Genomic DNA, 18,691 nt, shown 5'->3' on the forward strand with positions numbered 1-18,691 from the left:
TACTTACCTCCATCGCTTCCTCCCTCCCCGTTCCTTGATGATAGGGCTGGGCCTTTGGTCCACGACAGTGTGTGGAACACAGAATTTGAGAAATGAATGAATATGGGGAGGTTGTGCATGTAGGAGAGGAAGGCGTATGGAAACTCTCTGCACTTTCCACTCACTTTCCCTGTAAACTTAAAACCGCTCTAAAAAATGAAGTTTATTAATTTTTTAAAGAGATTTATGAATGAAGAAACATGATCAACCCTTGATTATGCAACATTAACTTGCAGAGGCCACAGGCTACTGTACTTGAGAGAAGTACCCCAGGGCGACTCGTCATCCCTTAGGGCAGGGACTTCTCTTCCCTTATCAGCCCTGTCAGCCCAGGTCTGAGCACACAGGTGGTGTGTTCTGACTGGTGGGATGACCAGTGTCCAATTCCCTGCCCATCCACCTGTAATGCAATGAGTTAAGGAGCCTGCAAAGTCATCTGAGGTTTGGACCGGGCCCTCCATTGTCTGTGTTATGGCTGCTGATCCATTCCTGGAATGTCAGGCTGGCTGGAGAACGGAGCAGGAACTAACCCCAAGGCTCACAAACCCTCCACATGTGCGTGACCTTGCAGGCTTTCTGCCCCTGACCTAGAGTATTCCTGCATCCCAAACCCCACAGTCTCTCCAGGAGCCCCAGAGGGACTGAGCTGGAAGGAAAAGGGATCGATAGACCAGAAGGGACAGTCCTGACTCCGGGATACCTACCATTCAATTTCTCAGTGTTCCTGTTCACCAGTCATAGACATGCGGCAACATAATGATGATTTTTTTTCCCCTAGAAATTCCGGCCTTGGCCACTGCCCCCTGGAGGTCCAGGAAGATCAGGGCAGGCTGCAGAAGCCTTTGGGGCCTCCACCCTGCCCCAGCACCCTACTGTCCCCAGCCACTGCTCCCGTGACGTCCTGGAAGAGGCCACACAGAGGCTGCCACGTGGTCTCTCACACTCCGAGACCCAAGCCCTTTACCTCTGCTTCTCCAGTTGGTCTCTTTCTCTGGTCTTCCTCCAAAGCCCTGAGCCTGGGAGGCAGCGTGACTCATAGCCAGAACCAGGAGTTGCAGCCAGCCAGATCTTCCCCACTTAAAAGCTGTGGGACCTTGAGAAAGTGAAGCGATGCTTTCGAGCCTCAGTCTGTTCATCTGTCAAATGGGATGATACACTCTCCCTTAGGGATTGCTGTGAGGATTACATCATAAATGGTAGCTGTGACTTCACAGGACATGGCTTCTGAACAGTACTTCCTTCAGGTGCTCTGTGGCAGGGGGGCCACGCATCCTGGTTTTCCCAGGACAGTCCCACTTGATGCCTATTGTCCTGGCATATTTACTGCCCCTTTTCACTCTCAGAAGAGCCCGCCTTCGACAACAAGATGCATGGTCAGCCTACTCGCGTCTCTCTCTGTTCCCAGCTCAGGTCTAGGCTATGTGAGCAGCTTCATAACACTTTCTCCTTTCCCTTCTAAGAGGCCATGGCTTCGTATGCAGTTGGGAGGACTTTTATTTCCTTCTCTTTGAACTTCAGGTTATTATTATTTTTAATGGGGATACCAATGCCTATCTTGAAGGCTGCTTAGAGGATGAAATGAAATAAGGTAAGCAAAGCACGTATCTGGCACAGGTCAGGTGCTAGATAAACATGAGCACCCTTCCATGGCCTTCCCTCCCTGGTTCCCATCATGCCAGCTTCCTCTCCTCCCCCTACTATGGGGCTCCAGAGCTCAACTTCTCCACTACCAAAGAGAGTGGATTTCAGAAGCTCCCAGTGATATATGAGCCCCCAAGCCCTGATCTCTCCCCAAAATAAGATGATCTTCACCTCTACCCCCAAGCTCCCTGAAGGCTGAGGAGCATTCCAGCCTCTCCTTCCTGCGTGCATCCACGTGTTTCTGTGGGAGGCTTCCAAGCCAATCGCTATAGCCGGAAACCCTTCAGCCCTCATCTACCTTGCCCACACAAACAGAAGGCACCTTTGAACTCTCCCCCCAACCCTTTTCCAGGAATCCAGAGGCCCCAAAAGGAGTCTGCAGGTCCTCCAGTCCCAGTGACTTGCTATCTAGGCCAGCAGGCAAACAGTTACCATGTCACTGTAGCAGATAAAGCTGCCATGAGGCCAGCCTGTTACAGTAAGTAACTGACATACTCCTAGATCACACCTGGATTAGCAGCTGTCCTCCAAAGGCCCGGAAGTTCTCATCTCCCATCTGGCCCTTGCCCTCTCAGCCGCCTACTGTGATACTGCTGGCATTCCTTTGCTATTAGACAGCTAGCAGCTCTCCTGGCCTGCTCCTCGCCCTTGCCTTGCCCCAGGCAGCACCAAGCCTGCTTCGAATATTATGGAATATTTGGTTCCACCAGGAAGCTCTTGGTGTAAACAAGCTGTCAGTCACTGGGAGCTGACTCTAGGGCTCTTTGTTCAGAGGCAGTTGCGTGACATTTCGGATTTTCGTGCTGCCCAAGAAACCACAGTGTATGTATGAGGGAAGCTACAGGATGGGAAATGTACAGAAGCAGCTGCTAAATTGGGACTGAAAAAAGGTATCTGGTGGTGGTGATGGTGTGTGGCGGAGGGGGTGTTTCCACAGGTCCCAGGGAGGTAAACGCTAACAAGGATGGAAGTTCTGTTCTGCAGCAGCAGCAGTCTATTTGCAGGTGGCTTCAGGGCAGAAAGAGAAACTGGCTGGGTGACCTCCACTTTCCCATCTATAAAATGGAATTAAATATACTGGTTGATTCTATTATGAGGCTTTGTGTTTAGAGTTCAATGAAACTCTCAGCAGTATAAGGACCACACAACGCATACACATAACCCAGATATAATCCAGGGCTTCATATGGCTCAATCCTGCCATGTCAACACACCAGAGAAGCACACACTGGCAAAGACATTTAAAAGACCTAGTATTCGAGTGATTTCCAGTGGGGACAGGAAAGTGGGGAGGGAAAAGATAGGGAGAGGGGATGAGGAGGTGCAAACTGAAACTGTAACTCAGACTGGGACTTGGACTCATGGGCTTTTAACTGAGATCACTCCTGGTCTCAGGACTTAATGAAGTTCAAGTTCATGATGTCTCATCACAGAAAGGATGCAGTGAGAGACAAAGTGATAGGTAAGAAGTATTTAGAGAGAAACACACTCTACAGAGTGTGGGCCATCTCAGAAGGCGAGAGCAGCACCAGGATATAAGGTTGTCAGTTTTTATAGGGTGGGTAATTTTATAGGCTAATGAGTGGGAGGAATATTCGAGCTATTTTGGGGAAGGGGTAGGAGTTTCCAGGAATTGGGCCACTGCCTACTTTTGACCTTTGTGGTTGGCCTTACAACTGTCACGGCGCCTGTAGCTGTGTCATGTAGCGTGCTAATGTGTTACAATGAGCTTATACTGAGGCTCAAGGTCTGGTGGAAGGTGAGCTTCCACCACCTTGGACCTATTTGGTTCTAATCAGTTTATGTCATATCCTTGAGCTATGTTATTCTTTAAAGGTTGTGCCCGGCCCCCTTCCCTCCTGTTTCAAAACTACAGTGAAAGTTGCTCAGTCGTGTCCAACTCTTTGAGACCCCATGAACTATACAGTCCGTGGAATTCTCCAGGCCAGAATACGGGAGTGAGTAGCCTTTCCCTTCTCCAGGGGATCTTCCCAACCCAGGGATCAAACCCGGGCCTCCCTCATTGCAGGCAGATTCTTTACCAGCTGAGCCACAAGGAAAGCCCAAGAATCCTGGAGTGGGTAGCCTATCCCTTCTCCAGTGGATCTTCCCGACCCAGGAATCGAACCGGGGTCTCCTGCACTGCAGGTGGATCCTTTACCAACTGAGCTATCAGGGAACTACAATGTATAAAATAAATAAGCCACAAGGATATATTGCACAGCACAGAGAATATAGCCATTTTAAATAATAACTTTAAATGGAGTATAATTTATAAAAATACTGTGTTGTATCCCTGAAACCAATATTGTAAATCAACTATACTTCAATATAAATAAATACCCAATCTTTACTTGAGTTTCTTGAAGAACATTAAAGTCTGTCAAACTCACAATCCTCAGCAACCTTCCTCAAAAATCCTTTTACTCCCCATCCCCACCTCCTTGCACCTCTTAGCAGTTCGGAAACTCTATTAAGTCAATTCCCAAACTGTAGCCCAACTTCTGGCCACCTGCATGGCTCTGCGGGCCTCCCTCCACTTGGCTCCTCTCAGGTCTTCAGGATGAAGTTCCCCAAGTCTCTGCTCCACGCTTTCCTTTTTTCTCCCTTTACCCATTACCAGAATCTGTCACAGTAAAGGAGACTCTGGGACCAACCCAAAAAGTAAGATTCCTTCCCCTTTCTTCCCATCTCCTCAGTTCTATATCTCAATCCATTTTTCCCCAAATTCTACACAAAATGCTCAGGAACCATGAGGGCAGGCTGAACAATCCTGAGAAAACACTGTGATAAGCTGGTCTGGGGCTGGGTCTTCGTTGTGGCGAGCAGGCTTTCTCTAGTTGTGACGTGCTGGCTTCTCCCGTTGCAGAGCAGGGGCTCTAGAGTGTGCGGGCTCAGGGCTCAGGTTGCGGTGTGTGGGTTCTCTCATTGAGGTGCTCAGGCTTAGTTGCCCTGCGGCGTGTGAGACCTTGGTTCCTCCATCAGGGATCGAACCAGCATCCCTTGTGTCGGAAGGAGGACTCTTAACCACTGCGTCACCAGGGAAGTCCCAAAGCAAAATTCTTTTTAGTGGGTGGGACTGGGAACCGTTAATAAGTCTTGCACCACCATGGCACAATTGTCATTAAGTTCTCCTTCCCCCTACTTGCCACAAGGACTGTGGTTTTAACACTTTCTGTGGTGGTGGTGTAGTTGCTCCGTTGTGCCCGACTCTTTCGACCCCATGGCCTATAGCCTACCAGGCTTCCCAGTCCATGGGATTCTCCAGGCAAGAATACTGGAGTGGGTTGCCATTTCCTTCCCCGGGGGATCTTCTCAACCCAGGAACTGAACCCAGGTCTCCTGTATTGCAGGCAGATTCTTTACCAACTGAGCTACAAGGGAAGCCTAACACCTTAGTCTTGCTGATTTTCCTTCACATCATGAAGGAAAAAACTCTTTTGCATCCCCTCCCTTTCCAGAACCACGGGTGTGGCCCAGGCCTTCAGCACAGCCTGGCTTCCCTGACTTAGCCTCTGGCTTCCTCCCCGACTCCAGCTTCTCAAGTCTCCAGTCTGTCCTGCATGCTCCAACAGCAGATCTTTATCCCACTCCATGCTCACCATGAGGCTGCCCTGCTGTCCAGCTCCTGACCTCCAGCACGCAGAGTCCAGGACCCCACCCAGGTACCTTCAACACGTGGCAGCGTGTCTCCACCCTCTGCCTCTGTTCTCACTACACTGGCCCTCCAGGGAGCACCAGCCTGAGTGCCACTCCCTCCAAAAGGCATCGCCTGGCTGCTTCTCAGTTCTGAATCACAGCACTTAGAGTCTAAGTCACACAGTTTCACTTCTCCATCACTTGATTGTTTTAAGTTTTAAGGCCTTGAGTCTTCTTCCCATAAGACCGTTAGCTCCTTGAGATCAGGGACCTCAAAAACTTATAAGGAGCACCCAGGGATACTCAGATGTCATCTTCCTCTATTATTAGCTCATGACAAGAAAAACAGACCATTTCTATTCCAAAGGCCTTAATGGAAATCTCCAGATACCCCTGCCAAGTCCTTTGCATCAACTCCCTGCCAAGTCATTTTTAACAACTTCTGGATAAAGGGCAGAGGGAACCCTTTAAAAAACATATGTATTTACGGCTTTCGTGGTGGATAATATATTCATCTGGCTCAAAACTTAAAATGAAGTCAGCTGCCTACCTTTGTTTCTCAACCACTCAGCTCCCCTGCTGAGAGGCAAACAATGGACTGAATTCTTGTTTTTCAATAGGTATTCTAGCAAATAGATACTCATTTTCTCTCGCTTTTTTAATACACAAGCTAATATGCAATATATATTATTCTCCATCTTGCGTTTTGTTTAATAATGTATCTCGGACATCTTCCCTGGTCAAACCTAGAGAGCTTCCTCACTGTGGCTGTGTGATGTTCCAGTGCAAGGATGACCCTGATTTATTTAACCAACCTTTTAAAAAATATATTCTCTTATTTGGCTGGGTCGGGTCTTAGTTGCAGAACGCAGGATCTTTGCTGCGGGACCTGGACTCTCTGGTTGTGGCATGTGGGCTCAGTACTTGCAGCACTCTGGCTTCAGCTGCTCCACGCCATGTGGGATCTCAGTTCCCTGACCAGGGATCAATAACCACGTCCCCTGCATTGCAAGGCAGGTTCTTAACCACTGGACCACATTAACCAGCCTTTAGTTGTTACATGGCGAGTGTTTTCAGTCCTTTACTATTGTATGCAATGCTTCCGTAATAGACTTGTTCAGATAAAATGTCACACTGAGATGAGTTTTCAGAATTGAGAAGCACCCAGGCGATGCCTTTTGGAGGGAGTGGCACTCAGGCTGGAGGGCCAGCGTAGTGAGAACAGAGGCAGAGGGTGGAGACACGCTGTTTATGTGGGTACTTGGGTGGGGTCCTGGACTCTGCATGCTGGGGGGTCAGGAGCTGGACAGCAGGGCAGCCTCATGGTGAGCGTGGAGTGCAGTAAAGACCTGCTGCATGGAACATGCAGGACAGACTGGAGACTTGAGAAGCTGGAGTCGGGGAGGAAGCCAGAGGCTAAGTCAGGGAAGCCAGGCTGTGCTGAAGGCCTCGGCCACACCCGTGGTTCTGGAAAGGGAGGGGATTTCTAGCTGAAATGAGGGTTTTCAACTTACTAGGTTGGTGAAGGTGAGAAAATGGCACCCTCATACTTTGCTGGTAGGAGTGTAAATTGATATAACCTCTTTGGAGATCTTCCCAACCCAGGGATTGAACCCAGTCTCTTGTGTCTCCTGCATTGGCAGGCAGATTCCTTACCACTGTGCCATCTGGGAACCTTGCCTTTGGGCTACTGCTAGGTGGAATTGTTTTTCTGTAGTCAAATTTATCTGTCTTTGCTTTTATGGCTCCTAGGTTGGGTGACAAAGGAGCAAGACAGCCCCTCCTTCATCCCCCTCCAGCCCCCAATACACAGCTTTTAAAAATCCCGCCTGTACAAAAAGCTTGGAATGACTTCCCAGGTTTTGTAAGGAACAGGACAACTCCTGCCTTCCAGGAGATCCCAGTTTCAGGGAGACACAGACTTACTGCTGCAATTCCATGGTATAATAAATAAGATGGGGCACAATGGGAACCTGGGCTAGGACCGCCCTCTCCTGCCTGAGTTGGCCAGGCAAGGCTTTCCAAAGGCAGTGGCATCCAGGTAAATCTGGAGGTGTGCGGGAAGCAGCCAGGAGAAGAATGATCTTCCAGTAAAAGTGGAAAAGCATATGCAAAGGCAAGAAGCAACAAGCTCAGCCAAGGTTGTCCAGTCTGGCAAGAAGACAGGGAGACCCGCAGAGCTGGTGTGTGGTAGGGGCGGAGCTAGGAAGTAGACAGGGGCCAGATCACAGAAGGCCAAGAAGATACTGCCTGGAGGTCAGGGGGAGGTGGCAGGGAGACACATCAGCTGTGTGGAGGATGAGCTGGAGTTGGTCCAGAGCGGAGGCAGGGCCTCGGAGACTTCCGCCTCTTGCCCAGCAGCAGCCATGGCAGCCTAGAGAGACTCCAAACAGCGAGAATTTCAGACCAAATGTTCGATTCTGCCAAGCTTCCAGAATTCTATAAAAATCATCAGCGAAGCTAGCACCTTCTCTGAGAAACATGCCTACCCAAGATGATGACAACTTCAAGAGCTTTTTCCTGGGGAAGGCGGTGGTTGTCAGTCCCACCTCAGCACCCCGCTGGCAGATGGGATAAATGCAGCCAGGGCCCTAACTGTCCTCTCCTCTGCTCCAGCGTGGCTCAGGGAACACGTGGGCTCTCCGGGCCCTGCCCATTTATCCAGATCCTCATTCCTTCAGAATGCAGGACTGCCATGATGGAGTGGTGGACTCCCAGCTGGCCCACGTCCTTGGGTCATCTCTTTCCTTCCAGTCAACATGGCTCAGTCCTGCTCTGAGCAGTTCGACAGGCCTATGAACTTCTCTACTGTGACATTTTTAAACAGGCATCTTATAGCAGGTTTCCTGAGCAACTGTCCTCCTTAAAGTGCTCAGCACAGAGCCTTGCACACAGCAAGCATTCTGCAGCACTTTCTGCTAAAACTGGAAGTCTCAGGGGACGTCCTTCGTGGTCCAGGGCTTAAGACTCCGAGCTTCCAATGCAGGGTGCGTGGGTTCCATCCCTGGTTGGCGAACTAAGATTCCACATGCTGTATGCAGCATAGACAAAAAGATCTTTTTAAAAACTGGAAGCCTCGCCATTCGTTAGGAGGTTGCTGAGGGAAAGGAAGGGTGATGTGAATAGAACAAGTCAGAATCCACTTAAACAGAACTTTGGGGCTGCCTCTGGATTTCAGTCATCCAGGGCCTCTCCATGCCCGACCCCCAACCCAGCAAAAGAAGTTGGTTCTTTTCTTCAGTGCCCTAAGGCAATTTTATCCCAAAGGATCACTTGGTCAGGTGCTACAGAGACGAAGGCTCTAGGAAGCTGCTGGAGGCAGCCTTGGTTACCACCAGCAGGCCTCCTGTTGTTCAGTCGCTCAGCTGTGTATGACTCTTTGCGACCCCATGGACTGCAGCACATCAGGTTTCCCTGTCCGCCATCTCCCAGAGTCTGTCGGAGCTTGCTCAAACTCATGTCCATTGAGTCGGTGGTGCCACCCAACCATCTCATCCTCTGTCATCCCCTTCTCCTCCTGCCCGAAATCTTTCCCAGCATCAGGGTCTTTTCCAATGAATCGGCTCTTTGAATCAGGTGGTCAAAGTATTGGAGCTTCAGCTTCAGTATCAGCCCTTTCAATGAATATTCACGGTTGATTTCCTTTAGGATTGACTGGTTTGATCTCCTCGCAGTCCAAGGGACTCTCAAGAGTCTTCTCCAACACCACATTTTGAAAGCATCAATTTTTTGGTGCTCAGCCTTCTTAATGGTCCACCCCAAGGCCCTTCCAAGGCATTTCTACCCTTCAGCGGTCTGAGGGCATGCAGCGGGGTACCCACTCACACCAGCCTGGAAGGCAAGAGGGCCAGAAGCCAGCCCCAACTTCAGCTCCAGTCAAACAAGCTCCTCCACACGCAGCCACCAGATAGCAGTCGGTCAAAGGCAGGGTAGCGGAGGACTCCTGGGGCAGAGCTTGTTATCTCTGGAGTATGCTGCTGCGGAGGCAGGCACAGACACCGAGGCCCCATCTCAGGCACAGCAAAGCTCATGAGGATGACACCAGGAAGCAGGGGGCCTGGGTTCCAGGGCAGGGTCCAACCCTGCTGGCTGTGTCCCTGTCACTTATATAAAGTGCACATCTGCTTACGGTCCACGATTTTGTTTTTCCCAAAATGACAGTCTGTTTCAGTAAACGTTAGAAAAGCTCACTGGTATGAATACATATCTAGTTTTAACTTCCCATTTTATTTGACATTTACTATGTGACAGGCAGTCAAAGTATTAGTCGCTTTAGTCACGTCCAACTCTTTGCAACCCCATGGACTGTAGCCCGCTAGGCTCCTCTGTCCAGAGGACTCTCCAGGCAAGAATACTAGAGTGGGTTGCCATGCCCCCCTCCAGGGTGAGAGGCAGTAGGGTGGGCATTTTATACACATTATCTAATTAAGTCCTCTCAACAATTCCATGAGGGTAGGATAATACAGATGAGGAAAGTGAGGGTCAGAAAGGCTGAGTCCCGAGCCAAGGTCCCGCTGCTGGCACGCAGCAGAGCTGGGATCAGAACGAGAGGCTGTCTGGCTTCAGAGTCCTTTGCCCCAAACCACCATATGATGGTCAATTACCAGCCTAGACCCTCCCCCAGCCTCTGACCTCTAAAACCACAGACAGGCTGCAAAGGAAGGACAGTCTCTCAGAAGGTCACTTTTCTTTATTCTCAGTCACCCCAATCTCACAGCATGGTCTGCAGGAAATCTCAAAGTCTGGCCAACTCACAGGCTTTCCTGTGCCCACTGAGGAGCTGAAGCTCCACAGGCCCGGGGTCTCCAGTCGATGCTGTGGTGTCAAGTCGCTCCTTCTAAAGGCAAGTCCTGGGCATGACGTTGGATCAAGGTTTCTCGGTCACTCCTATGTCCCCTTCCCAGAGCACAGGCACACTTCCGCAGCTTGTCCTCTGGCTTACTGTGCCCATCCTAGGAAAAGGTGGGGAGGAACTCGGGAAAGCAGGTGTCTCCCGGTTGGAAGAAGTTGGGACCTGGGCCTTTGGTCTACTTTGACCTGGGGCAGGTCATGGCCCTTGGGAGGCTCCAGAGCAGGCCCAGGCCAGACCACTACTCGGCGGAAGCAGAAGTCTTCACCACATTTTGGCAAAGTCCACTTTCTTCACCGACTTGGCCTGAAAACACCTCCTGAGTTCAGAGGGACGCGGGTGACAGAAATCCTGGGTTCAGCTCTGCTGGGAGCTGCCGCTGGGACAGGACTTCTTTCACTTTGCCCACAATGGTGCCCACCTCAGCCATGGCCCCCAGACCTAAGGAGCAGAGTTCTTCTGTGGCCCTGCAGACGGGCAGGGGACCATCCCCCACTCACCCCTTCCCAGGGCTCCCCGAGTGTGCCACCCAGAGCCCAGTGCCTGAGGCCAGGACCAGGCCTGAGCCAGATCCATTGAGTCCCATCAGAGACCCCCCCACCCCCAGGACAGGCCCCAGGAATGGTTACAGCAACCACCTTGAGCTGTTTGGGCTGCATGCCAGGGAGGATACTGGGCACATTACCTAACAACTCCAAGAGGGAGGAATTACCACTTCCATTTCCCAGGTGAGAGAGCTGAGCTGGAGGTCACAACGGGCTGGGATATGAGGCTGCAGGAATGAGCTGTGAGCCTGGCCAGACACCCACCTTGGTCTCCACAGACCAGCTTCTTGGCCACACAGGGGATCTCGATGTAGCCGAAGTCCTTGAGCTGGCCCACCTGCTGCTCGGTGATGGGGTGCTCCCACATGGCGGTGTTCATCGCCGGGCAGAACAGCAGGGGTTTGCTGCGGTCCCAGGCCCGGATGACACAGGTCTGTGAAGAAGGAGGGGCGTGCCTGCTGCTCTGCCTGCCACCCCTCCCCAGACTTCCCAACTGTCACCCACTGCTTCCAGGCCACAGCCAGCTGCAGGCCTGGGGTGACTGGGGGCCACTGTCTGCTGTTTCGTTACTTCGAGGATGTGTCTCTGGGTCCCTCTCACCTCCCCCTAGGCTCTGACACAGGGCCCGACATACAGGAGCTGCTCCACTAACGCTGGCCATGGCCCAGCCACCTCCAAGCATAACTCCAGTTCTGTACAGAAAGGGCTCCTGGTGCCCAAGTATCTGTCTTCCCTACAGCCAGCCATACCTCGCAGCAGCTCTTGCAAAGCTGAGGACCAGGATGCCCGGTAGGTGGGCCCGTCTGCCCCACACTAGCTCTACTTGAGGCCAATGAAAGCGTGGCCATGAGAACAGGTTCCACGGGACCAGACCCTCTCCCACGTGCTACCACATGAGCCCGCCCTGTGACCCTGTAAAGAAGCTGCTGTCCCATTTCACCGAGGGGAAGCTGCACTTCCAGGAGGTGAGCCACTACCCAGGGTGACACCCAGACAGTGATCTGGGGTGAAGCTTTGCACCGCGCCCATGCCGTCCTCCACTGCCCTGTGCGGTTTCACCACCTCCCGGTGTCAGGCCCCTCCAAGTCAATACCAGAGCAGCCATGAAAAGGACAGACCAGCTCAGAGTCTTCAGTGCTGTGAGCTTTGCAATCACGTGGACCTGGGTTCAAATCTTGCTGTGCTCTCTGCTGTGACTAGCCATGAGAACTTGAACAAGTCCTTTCATGACAGGAGTCTGAGGTTCCTCTCTGCAAAAGCCCTCTCCCTGGGTGGTCGTGCGGATGGAGGGTGAAAATGCTTATAAAGCTCTTTGCACAGGCCTGGCACAAATACAGGCTCCAGAAATAGTAGGTCCTGTTATTATTACAGACAGGCTCCCTGGGCCAGGGGCTGCCTCGGAGGGAAATAAACTCAGGGGCCCACAGCAGTGCACTCCCCTGGGCTCTGACTGCTCCAGGCACCTCTGCCTGGGCTGTGGGCCCCTCGGGGAGCCAGTGGTGGGCACACCCCTTCCCTGAAGGGGACGCTGTCTGGGAAAAGAGGGGGAGTCCAGAGAACAATGCCACGGATGGGCCAGGGAAAATGCCTGCCCTCCTCAGGGCCCCTGGCCTCTCCTGTGACAGGAAGGAAGTGGGTCAGCACAGCCTCAGGCCCTGGCTGCTCGCGTCATCTCAGACACAGCGCTTGTCTCCCCACCGAGTCCTCGCGGTGGGGCAACCCGGCTGTGAGTGGACAGTTTCAGTCCACACTTCCTCTTGGCCCCATGCCACCTGCTGCTTCTGCAGAAGCCATGAGCATACCTAGAGGAGTCCCCTGACTCCGTGCGAGGTGGGTGGTGGCAGGGCTGGAGTTTCTAAATGCCCTCAAAGCAAAGCATGCCCACCAGAGCAGAAACTCAGCCCCTCTGTGCCCCACACGTCTCCAGCTTTTCCCATCTCATTACAAAGCTCAGCGCTTCCCGGACAAACCACAGCTCCACCAAACCTTCTGGCAGCAGGAGGACTGAAAGGAGGCATCAGTTCCCACGGTCATTTCTGTTTGGCCAACGCTGTATGTAGCACCTCAGGCTCTGCCCCTGGGAATCTGCTTGGGCGGACAGAAGGCCTGGATCTGGGATAGGAGACCAGCTGCCAGCTAGACCGGTGACCCAGGGAAGTTATCTCCTCTTTCTGGATCTGCTTGGTTATTTAGTACAAAGAAGGGCCAGAGCCTGAGTGGGCCACAGGACAGACAGAGATGCACGTCACCCAGGCCCAGGGCCCAGAGACTGGGAACGTAGGTTCATACTTAGCACACAGCGCCATGCACCCCAAGATCTAGACAGTGTGCACCCCAATATCAGGGAGAAGGTTTGAAGGAGGGGGGAAGCAGGGCAAGCTCCTTTGGGAGAATATAAGGAAACAACATCTTTCGAGAGAGTACAGAGCCACAGACCATGACGACAACAGTTTAAACTTGGTAGGATTTGCGGTTCTTTGAAATACTTGCACCTTCAAGTGAAACCTTTGAGGCAAAGGGCCTCAGGTCTGGTCTTGGGAACACATTCTACTGCTCAGCCAACTCAGTAGGAGGGAACTCCAAAGATTCCAGGGAGCGCTGGCAGCTCTAACGAAAAGAGGAAAGCAGAGCTTTCGGGAGTGAGCAAGGAGCTCTCAGAGAGTCAGCCCAGGCCGGGGCTTAGCTCCTAGAGATCAGCATGCCTTGTCACATCAGCTGGCTGCTGACCAGCCAGAGGAAAGCCTGGACATTTGGTGAGATGGTGCTGGTTACACGCAGTGCTGACGCACTTAGATGAAAGTGACCCGGAGCCTGACTCGTTCTGATGTCCTGTCAACCAGGCGCCAGCCCCACCGGGAGGCATTCTTGACAACGCAGCCCAAAGCCTGCCCTCCTCTGCACTCCCCACCCTTGCTCCTGCCACACGATCTGTGTGTTGCTCTTCCTCTGATCACCTGTGATCTAATTCAAATAATACTTAAATCACTAGCAGCTTCTTCGAGAAATACCTTAAGCACCCATCAACTAGCAAACAGAGAGACGAACCCCCTATCTAACCCCCAAAACCTCGACCCAGCTTCATTAGTGATTTCGTCATATTAAACTCTGAAAAAACCTTCTGCTGTTAGCTGAAGCAAAATTACTGATTACCTCATACATGCAATAAGCCTTTACTGAATGCCTACTGTATGCCCGATACTGTGCAACATGGTGGTTCCATTGTCAAAGGACTGACATAGCACATACCAGAGCACAGGCCAAAAACCCTCTCCTTCCAGACTGTCAGCTCCCTGTGTCCTGTGTGTCTGTCCACATAGGGCCTGGTCCCTGGCAGGTAAAAGAGCTGGATGAATGAGGGAAGGGGGGTAATACGAAAGAGGTGGGAAGGATAGGGCACACACCCAGATGCTCATGTAAACAAAGGCTCCTTAAGGACAGCAGCTCCCTGGAGGTCCTTCAGGCCGAAGATGACCCCCACTCTACAGCTGGACTTCTCTTCCTCTCCTCCACCTCGAGCCTCTTGCCTTGTCTCCTTTCTTCCCCTTTAATTTTCCACAATTTCAGGGAAACTACCTCTCAGCCTTGTGGTTAAAAGTACAGGAGAGATAAGTGTGCCTGGGAGATCCATGAGGAGGTAAACACTCTTATCTGTTTGCCCCTATAGATAGCCAGGTCCTAGTGGGAAGGCAGAGCTAAGGGGAACCGGCAACAGAGCTGGGCAGGGAGGCAAGCGGGAAAGCATGTGGAGGGCAGCCCATGGGCATGAGCACCCAGGGGCCTGAGGGGTGGACACCTCCGAGGGCACTTGCAAGTCAAGTCCACCCATCGGGACCCGGGCCATCTGGCCACCTGCCAGAGCATAGGGGCGGCCAGGTGGAAGGTGGTCCAGAGGACTGTGTTCTGAGCAAACCAGCCCACCATACAGGGATTCCCAGGTCAGAAGACTGTCCAGAAGAAGCCTGCAGCTAGCCCACGGTGAGCGTGGCCCTGGGAGGGAGGCAGGCCCGGCGAGCCACTCACAAGCAAGTTGTCACAGATGCCACTGGCCACCTTCCCCAGAGTGTTGGCATCGAGGGGCGCCACCAGCATGAGGTCCGCCCACCTCCGCAGGTCAATGTGGAGAACTGGGTCGGATCGGCGCTTCCACATCTGGCAAAGGAAGGAAGAGCGAGGGAAGTGGGGTCACTGGGCCGGCCACTCTCAGAGTGGAGGGAGGAGGGGCCGGAGCGTTTTGAGGGCTGACACAGGCCTGGGGCACTGAGTCAGGAACCCAAAGGAGACCACCTGAATGCCCCCCACCCCAGCTCACTGCCACCCCTTTTGCAGCTACGCTGGTGAACCCTGGCTGTGGCACCAACGGCCTGAGAGAAACCAGGCCTGAGGAAACAAACGCCCCTTGTCTCTCTGAGCTATTCCCTTTATGGTTTGGTTTTCAAGAGAACTGACATCTGGCAGGGAAGTCCTGGCCTGTCTGCTTGAGGCGGATGCTTGGGTTGTCCAAGCCAGTGGAAAGGCTCTGGGCGGTGAGAAATGGAGGGGGCGGGGTGGGGGAGACGGGCCAGCCAGAAATGTTCTAGGCTGAGAATGTTTAAAAATGCCTGGCAGGGCACCCCTGTGGGGCCCACACTTGACGTCTGGTGAATCGACCAGTGCCTGCCCCGGCGCGGGAGAGCAGCAGGGCAGCCCGGCAGCCGTGGGAAGTGAGGCGTTCCCGGCGGCCCCGACGCTGGGAGCCACGTGGATGAGGGTGGTGGGAACAGGGCTCCTCTGTGGTTTCATCAGCCCAGATAAGTACAAGGACACTCAACCCCGGGCACGGGGCCAACGCTGAGCTCTGCCTGGGGTGGGAGGAGACTGTGGGCCTCCTGCAGGCCAGAAGCTAGACAGATGTTTTCCTCATCGCCTCTGCCCAGAGGCCCTGACCGCGGGCTTGAGCCTAGCCTGTCTGCTCGGGCCGCCAGGACCATGGCTGCAGGGAGGACTGTCCTGTCCCATTGATATGGACATGAGGGAACTCAGCCCAGGGACCCAGCACTGACCTCCCATTCATCAGCGTCGCTGTACAGGGTGACAGGAACATCCCGGGGGCTGTAAAAATGTTTGGCTCTCTCAGTTGTGACCACGGCTACTTCCAGCTGTCACCAAGAAAAGTGTTGGGGCGGGGGGAGAAGGAAACAGAAACCGTTACCAGAGCCCCCAGCCTGGAGGCCACACAGGGCCAGGCCAGACCAGGTGAGAGCTTTGTTCATAGCCTGGCTGCGGAGAGGGCTTCTCCCCCAGAGGCAGTGAGCCCTGCGTTTGCAGTTACTTCTGCTGTCACCCAAAGGTCAAGCCTCACCAGGTGCAGTGGTTTCACTTCCCCATCGGAGGGGCTGCCGAGGAATGAGTCACACCACTGCCCAGAGTATATAATGCTGCAGGCTCCAGCCACTCGGGCAGGGACAGACCAGGGCAGGCAGGAGGGGGCCCCCAGGAGGCTCCCAGGTCCTGAGCTCTGGGCTACACCACAGGTCTGCCCTCTGCAGGCCAAGGCACGAGGGAGACGGGCCCTGCACGTGCTGTCTGCAGCCACAGCCCAGCGAGCAGGCAAGCAGAGTCCCTCCCAGGACTTCTAGGAACAGGCTTCATGGGCTCTTGCTGCAGACAGGCTCCAGGAAAACCAAACCCGAGTGCCCAACACTCACGGGGCAAGAGTGATGGTTACCCCCGAGTTATTCATTTAGTAGATGATTAATGATGCAAACAAGGGGGACGGCTAACAGAACAGAAATAGCGCATGATGGTGTGAATGACACCAGACCCACTTCCATGACTGGTAAACTGAGATGCTAGACTAACAGGCAGACAGAGGAAAGGGGCCCAGAAGAGGCGGCTAAGATGGGAGGGGTGTAGGAAATTACGTCTCTGGGGGACATTTATCCAGGAAGGAAAAAAGTCAAGGGGAACAAGGACAGAATTGACTAACCAGGGGGATCACTGGGGACAGTGTCTGGGCCAGAGGTGGTATACTGCCTTGATGTTGCTATTCAGTCGCTAACTCATCTCTGACTCTGCAATCCCATGAATTGCAGCACTCCAGGCTTCCCTGTCCTCCACCATCTCCTAGAGTTTGCTCGAGTTCATGTCTACTGAGTCAGTGATGCTACCCAACCATCTCATCCTCTGTCGTCCCCTTCTCCTCCTGCCCTCAATCTTTCCCAGCATCAGGTCTTTTCCAATGAGTCAGCTGTTCACATCAGGTGGCCAAAGCTTTAGCATCAGTCCTTCCAATGAATATTCATGGTTGATTTCCTTTAGGATTGACTGATTTGATTCCCTTGCAATCAAAGGGACTCTCAAGAGTCTTCTCCATGTGGGCTACATGGGGGTTATAAACATTTGTAAGCCAAAAAATATTAGGTTTGCCCAAAAGTTCATTCGAGTTCTGTAAAATGTTATGGGAGATTTCACATAGAAAATCCAATTTTCTGGTTTCTCTCAAAAACCCAAAAGCTCTGGCACTGCGGGGGCCACACTGTTGCTTGATTGGAGTTGGTGGTGCTGAGTAACGGCTGCCTTCTTGGATGGGGTGTGCCCGTGCCACCTCCACCTAGTCCCTGCCACTCCCTATCATCTTGCCAAGGCTCCCTCTCCTCATTTGTTTCCCACCTTTTGTGGGTTGTGGGACACCGCTCTGCACAGCATCTGAGAGTGAAGCTGGAAGCAGGGAGTAGACGTCTCAGAGGTAGACTGTGGAAGAGCTTCAGAAGGCCTGGGGCTCCCAGCCGTGCGGCAGAGCTCGCAGACTCGTCCATCCTCCTGCTCCCTCCTTGGAACCTACCAGCCCCCAAACGTGCATAGAACCTCCTGCTCCTGCTGAGCAGGGGAGTACCTTCCAGGAGAGCCCTGAAGGAGCCCGGTCCAGTTCTGAGCAAGGTGGCAAAGGAAAAGGGCTGCTGTCCCCGCACAGAATCCAGCCCTGAAGATGTCACAGGACCAGCACAGGTGAAGAGAACGGAAAAAGGCAGGATGGTGCTGAGACTCTTAAGACCCAAGACAGCAATGAGGTAAGGCATGGGGCCAAATAAGTGAGAAGGAACCACAAGAAGAATATATAACTTCCAAACCAGCAGAAGAAAATTCAATACACAAAAAAGGAAAGGGAAAGGAAAAAAAAAAACACAAAAAAGCAGTGAGAATACATAAGTAGAAAGCATTAAATAAGAGGGAAGAAGTCCTAATAGAATAGCAATTATAGTGATTATATAATTGGCTAAACTCCCTGATCAAGATTCAGACTCTTATATTGGATGTTTTAAAATCCATCAATCACATTAAAATGTCTTAAAAGACACACTTAAAAAGATATATAAAGCTTAAATAAAAGAATAAACTTGCAATTAGATAAAGTGGATTAAACTGTTTCCTCTCAAAAAGCCAACTGAAATAAAAGTAAAGAGATTCTTTTTTTAAGGTATGAACACCCAGAACAAAGAGAAGAGGACAAAAAGAAAAACCCAGCAGTTAAGATATGTTAACACATAATATATGGAAATGGAAGGAGGCATTAACAGATCAGATCAGATAGGACCAGATGCTCTTTTCTTTTTTAAATGAACATTCAGTGAACAAAAAAGAACTCTTGGAAATTAAAATTACAAATAGTCAAAGAAAAAATTCAATGTAAGTTTAGAAGAAATTTTTCAAAAAGTAGAACATAAGGAGATGGATAATAGTATTAAGAAAGAGAGAGAGAAAATCAGAAGACCAACTTAAGAGGTCCAAATAAGTAATTAAGATTAACTAACTCATTAACTAATAATGAGTTACTGAAGGGGAGATCAATAAAATAAGAGGGATGAAAATTCCAAACGAAATAAAATTAAATTTCCCCAAACTGAAGGACTCTGAGGCTGGAACATCTGTTCTGCCCACAGGGCTCTGAGAAGGTGGCACGCGGTTAGGCTCAAGGAACCTGGAGTCTCACTTCCCAGCCCCCA

General features: G+C 51.9%; 1 protein-coding gene across 10 annotated transcripts in view; it reads right to left on the reverse strand.

The window, feature by feature from the left end:
* Positions 1-18,691, reverse strand: part of PPCDC (phosphopantothenoylcysteine decarboxylase) — a 41,341-nt gene that overhangs the window by 6,905 nt on the left and 15,745 nt on the right. For 7 of the 10 annotated variants that reach the window (XM_070775370.1, XM_070775368.1, XM_070775367.1 and 4 more), the window contains 3 exons: positions 15,752-15,847; positions 14,733-14,861; positions 10,977-11,145 (listed from right to left, as the gene is read on the reverse strand). In XM_070775370.1, coding sequence (XP_070631471.1) covers positions 10,977-11,145; positions 14,733-14,861; positions 15,752-15,847 — 394 coding nt within the window. Of the gene's footprint in view, positions 1-9,990; positions 10,609-10,879; positions 11,146-14,732; positions 14,862-15,751; positions 15,848-18,691 lie in introns of those variants that run through there. The other 3 variants (XM_019983871.2, XM_070775374.1, XM_019983873.2) reach the window with 3 other exon arrangements.

Source organism: Bos indicus, chromosome 21, assembly GCF_029378745.1.
Source record: "Bos indicus isolate NIAB-ARS_2022 breed Sahiwal x Tharparkar chromosome 21, NIAB-ARS_B.indTharparkar_mat_pri_1.0, whole genome shotgun sequence".
In the NCBI taxonomy this organism is placed as follows: Eukaryota; Metazoa; Chordata; class Mammalia; order Artiodactyla; family Bovidae; genus Bos; species Bos indicus.